The 5,711-nt window shown below is 34.1% G+C and overlaps 1 protein-coding gene across 1 annotated transcript; it reads left to right on the top strand.

The window, feature by feature from the left end:
- On the top strand, positions 1–511 carry LOC139882829 (uncharacterized; the record flags this gene model as incomplete). The annotated part of the gene is made up of 1 exon (XM_071867092.1): positions 1–511. A coding segment is annotated over exon 1 (511 nt), but the record flags the coding sequence as incomplete, so codon positions are not given.
- Positions 512–5,711: the final 5,200 nt, after the last annotated feature.

Here is a 5,711-nt window from a genome sequence, read left to right on the forward strand (position 1 = left end):
ATGAATTTGCCAACCTTTGAGAAGCTATTTCGTAAACTGAAAGTTGTGGGTTTAAAAGAGAATGGTCATGTCTGTATAGAAGAACAAGTTGCCATGTTTCTATTCGTATTAGCGCACCACTACAAAATGGATAGTGTTGGCCTTCAGTTCATGAGATCTTCTGAAACTGTGAGCAGATCATTCCATAATGTTTTGAAAGTTGTTTGTCGATTGCATATGAAACTGCTTGAAAAGCCTCATGCAGTTGAAGACAACTGCTTAGACAATAGATGGAAATGGTTCAAAGGTTGTATCGGGACTCTAGATGGTACTTACTTAAATGTTAGAGTAAGAGCTGAGGATATAACTCGTTATAGGACTCGCAAAGGGCATATTGTTACTAATGTGTTGGGTGTGTGCGCACAAAATATGAATGTCATCTTGGTCTACCTTGGTTGGAAAGGATCTGCTTCCGACTCGAAGTTTTTGCGTGACGCACTACAGAAAGAAGGAGGTCTACGTGTGCCAACAGGTAATTCTTGTCTTAGATATATGTGTAGAAAACATGATGTGTTAGATTCTAAGTATATGTTTGTTTATATTAATGACTTGCATTTGATTCCAAAACATGGTAAAACTTGTGTTCTGATTTGTAGTTTGTAATCATGTCTTTAGTAAAATTTGTGCGAGTGATGATTTGTAGTTTGTAATAAGTACTTGGTTAAACTTGACAAAACTTGTCTTCTGTTTTGTATTTCTAGTTTGTCATAATAACTTTATAATTGTGAACTATTCTAACTTGTATTGTATTTAATAAAAAGTAGTGTTCTACTACTCATCAACATGTAGATAGATAGATATTAAGAAGAGTTTCATAAGAACATGATAAAGTTTCATGTCATAGGCATGTTCACAAAAGATATCATTTACTACAACAACAAAGATAAACTACATCTATTTATCCACAACTAGTTTCAATTTGTCAATAAAATTGGCCAGGCCTCAACTTCATCATTCAAATCTTTCACTTGCTGCTTCAATTTGACATTTGTGGAATTCATCATACATTTTTTTCCCATTCCTTGCACAAATTAGGATCGTCAATCCAAACTATATTTTTTTTCCATTCCCATTTTTGATTGATTTGTCCGTAAGAAGGTAATAAATATCAAGAAGGAGATTGAAATAGGAAGTTCATGGATAAATGGGTTATTATGTTTCTAATATGATGAATGAATCATTTGATCCAAATACTAGATAGGATTCAAGACTTAAATCCTATCGATTCAATACTACCATCCAAACATAATTACTTTTTTTTAATCTTAAGTTCGAATCCTAATTTGGTGCTAATCCTAAACCCGTCCCGAATCCCATAAAACCCATCCGTCCATCCAAACGGACTCATAGAGTGCATCATGATACTTCTATGGACCAGATTGATTCACACAAAGACGGAGAGAATATGGGATATATTTTTTCCTTAATTTTATAATTATAATCATAATCCAAATTTCAAGACAACTGCACATATCATAGAAGAAAAACGTTGAGGAGAAAGAATAAATATGAAGAACAATCATAATTCGACACGTGGCATGAAAAGTATACAATTCCTACTTCCTTATTGATTTATTTATTTATTCCAATTTTGTGCCCCCCTTTTTAATTTATCATCGTTAATTCACTTGGCTTTGATTATACATCACTTGCACTTGTGCAGAATCAGACACGGTGACGCCCCTAAATCTGACTAGGCGACATCAAACCTATCGACTCACCCACACCGTTTATTATTATGAATAAAAATCTAACGCCGTAATTATTTATTAAAAAGATGAATAGTATTTCTGATTCACTCAATCTTCTCTCATCTTCCTCTCGCCTCCTGATTTATTTCTTTCTTCAAATCCCTAATTTTCTTTTTCTAATTTGAATTTAGTTGAAAAATATGTAATTAAACACGAATGTGTAGAAGGTCAGCAACTCTGTTGATTTATGGTATCCTTGATCAAACTGTTCAAGCCGCTAAAGGGAACTATGATGCTGCTGTCGTTCCGGTTCGGTCTCAGCTCTGATTCGATTCATGAACGATCTCCGTTGGATTCGTACAACCAAATCGGGATACAGAGTTTTTTGGGTCGAACCCGGCAACCGTGGATGAAGCAGTGTGAATTGTGAACGTCAAACCATTAATGTGGATAAAAGTGGAATTAAAAAAATATAACACGGAAGCAGGAATTGTATATTGACTATGCCACATGTCACTTTTGAATTGTTCTACCTATTTGTTCTTTATTTTTGTTCCTTCTCCCCAACATTACTCATCATAAAATAGACAAGTGGTACAAAATATTGATTATTGAACCCACAAAGATGGGTAATGCTATTCTCATAAATTGAACCCATATAATTTATGAGTTTTTAGACCATTTTGCCTCCTAGGGGCCGTTTGGTTGGACGAATGGGTTTTATGGAATTCGGGACGGGTTTTGGATAGCCTAACTCTTTTCGACTAAGTCACCTAAGAGGCAACTTAACCAGTTACAATTCAAACTAAATCTGACACTCACTTGTATATATCTCGATTTTATCAAAATTATTAATCAGATGCATAAATGATCTACCTAAGAATAATCTTAATACAATAAAGATAAATCAATTCTTAAGTTAGATGCGAAACGGTAGCGGATAAACAATCAGTACTATTAAAACAGTTAAACTGCTAAAGAAACAACCCACGTAGTATAACTGTAAAAATAATAGTACTACAAAAACTAACATAGTTTATGGCTAATAAACAATTAACAAATCAGAGTACAATAAACTGTGAAAGATAGACAAGTACTTGGTCAGTAACAACTGGACTAGTATTTATAGACAACTTACAATCTATAGGTAAACTAAATACTGTGAACAGTATATAGTGAATTTAGTAGGATATGAACTAGAACTTACAGTGGACTCTTAAGCTCCTGCTGAAGCACCTTAGTTGAGTAAGCTAATGACGGTAACGTCCTTCTTTCAGATGATGATGATAATCGTAACTTAGCGTTTCTGAGTGTCGAACTAACTCTGTCACACTGATCCAGAGTTAGTGCCATCCTCAAGAGGCCGAATGCACCCAAAGCAGAGGAGACCTACGACCTCACAACTGTACATGTCTCTTTCACAGCACTAACAGTCCAAGTCAACCCTAATCGCTCTCCTATATAAAGATCCTTCTCAGATGTTCCAGATAAGACAAGACTTATCCGTAAGAGACACACACGAGACTTAGAACATTCTCTCTCTAGAAGTGCGGATACTTCTCTCTGTAGATCGAGATCCACCTCAAAGCCGCTCGGCTTCGGGACGAGTCTTGTAGGCCCGTTAGGCCGTAGATGCTCAAATACTTCTCACCCCCCATTATGTTCTAAGTCCTTAACCGGAACTTGAAGACCGACCAGAAAGAGGCGCGTGCTCCTCACCTATACTATGTTTCGGACATTGTCGAAACATATACAAAACTCTTAAATACCTCAAATCCCAATTTAAACCCTAAAAACTCGGATTCGTAAAAGTAATCGAGAATCTAACTATTTCAATAATCAGAATCGAGAAATCGAACCCTATTGCACATAAGTAACGACTTCAAACCTAAAAACTCAGATTCGTAAAAGAAAAAACTTACGCTGCTTGCTTTCTCTCCATGGTTTCGTCAACGACGGTGCTAGAACGCCGACGACGTTAGTAGTTCTGGGTGGAAGGACGTCGAACTTCAATTGCTAAGGTTTACACTATTGTCGAGTCGTGGAAGAGAGAAAGATGAAGAATGAATAAATGGAAGCAAAAAAGGGTTTATATAGAGTTATGAGTTAGCCAAAGAAGAGTATTTCATGTCTTTTTAAAAAATACATGAGGATATGGATGAAAGTTTGTGACAAAAAAATTTAGATAGCGAAACCCACATGTCTCGATTTCGTCATTTAGGATTTCAGAATCTGGAGGACCATAAACAATCTGAAGTGGTGGTGGCATTGTGAGGATCGCTGGAAAACAATTCACGATCGAGTGTAACTGTGCAGCTTTCCCTTTAAAAAAAATCAATATTTCAAAAATGTCAAAACAGTCAGCAGAAAGGTCCACTTGATGAGGACGGCAAAATGGTCCAAAACTCACAAACTTCATGCATTCGCTATTCTATTAGGTGGGATTAGTATTACCCCACATGGGTAATGTTTAAAACAATGAGTGTCTAGCTACTCCACCTTTTGGATGTTGGGTTAGGAATGTTGGATAGATACATATATCATAGTTACACTATTAAGCAATATCATGAGGTAACATAAATGGGCAATAAAGTAAAATGGACGTTGTCTAATTACTAATTAGATACAAATACACATATGAACCAGACACACAAGATAGTGAATTGAATAAAAAATATATATATATATATATATATGTATTTTTTTTTTAAAACAATTGGAAAAGCGACGAATATAGTTATCATAAACATACCCTATATTCTACATGATTTTGTAGGAAGCCTCATATCTAAAACTTTTAATTGTGCGTAAAATATATATTATCTTTGGTTTTTTTTTTTTATGCTTATATATGCATCCACTACTCTACCACATAGGACAAAGATGAATATCGTTAAAAGGAGATGATAACAAAGGTTTTCTAGCAATAAAGGGAGAATATAGGTAATTGAAAATAAGTTTACAAGAAAAAGAAAAAAAAATTAATGGATTATCTAGATTGTCATTGAACGAGAAATTTAAAAGATAATTCTAATTGTATAATGTTTCAAATCAACTTTTATATATGAAAATTATTAAATTTATATGCGAGCTCAAAATGCTCCAATTTTAATTAATTTTTTAGAAATACAACCATCCTCGAAACGTGGTAGATTATATGTTCTGAAGATAAGCTTTTTCCAAAAACGAAAGGAAGCAAATGATAAAGATAATCAAGATATAGATATTTTTGTATGTACTCATAAAGAAACCTAGATTGTTTCGGAAAAACATCTTAAAATAACTAATCAATATATTAATAGTTTAAAAATTATTTAGGTATCTGAAAGTAAAAATAACGAGATTTCAATACGTTATGTCAAATTGGACAATAAGAGTTTAAGAGGAATTATACAATGATGAAAGCATGTAATAAAATTCATCAAGGATTGAAAATGCTTGAATCTTCTTAAATTTACTTAGAGAAATATTCGATAAGATTGTTGAATTATATGGATGAGTTAAATTAAGAAATATGGCTCATATCGTAAATGTCATATCAAAAACTTCTTGAGACAAACTATTGTTAGACAAAAATGACAAATTACATGATCAATGATAGTTTGACCACGCGTGTAGGCGAATCCGTATGACGGAATAAATTGAAATTAATTTCTATAGTTTATCTTTACTACAAAGTTTAGTGTTGAATCATTTATTTGACATTTTGTGTCAAGGATGAAAGAGAAATGGTAGTGCTAATATTGGAGTTTTGTGTATGAATGTACAAAGTCCCACATTAAAAATTCTCTAGAAACATAAGCCACTTATATAGTATTTTGTATATGGTGGAGTTTAAAGTGTGTTGAAAAGGAAGTCTAGAAGGTTCCACACATGTGCACCACCACCATGCACGACCTGACCCGGACCGGTAAGGTTCGGTTCGATTTGGATTTGGATTTGTCAATTGATCCGCTTCGCGGATCATACCGGTTCGGTTCG

Source organism: Rutidosis leptorrhynchoides, unplaced genomic scaffold (assembly GCF_046630445.1).
Source record: "Rutidosis leptorrhynchoides isolate AG116_Rl617_1_P2 unplaced genomic scaffold, CSIRO_AGI_Rlap_v1 contig312, whole genome shotgun sequence".
NCBI classification, from domain to species: Eukaryota; Viridiplantae; Streptophyta; class Magnoliopsida; order Asterales; family Asteraceae; genus Rutidosis; species Rutidosis leptorrhynchoides.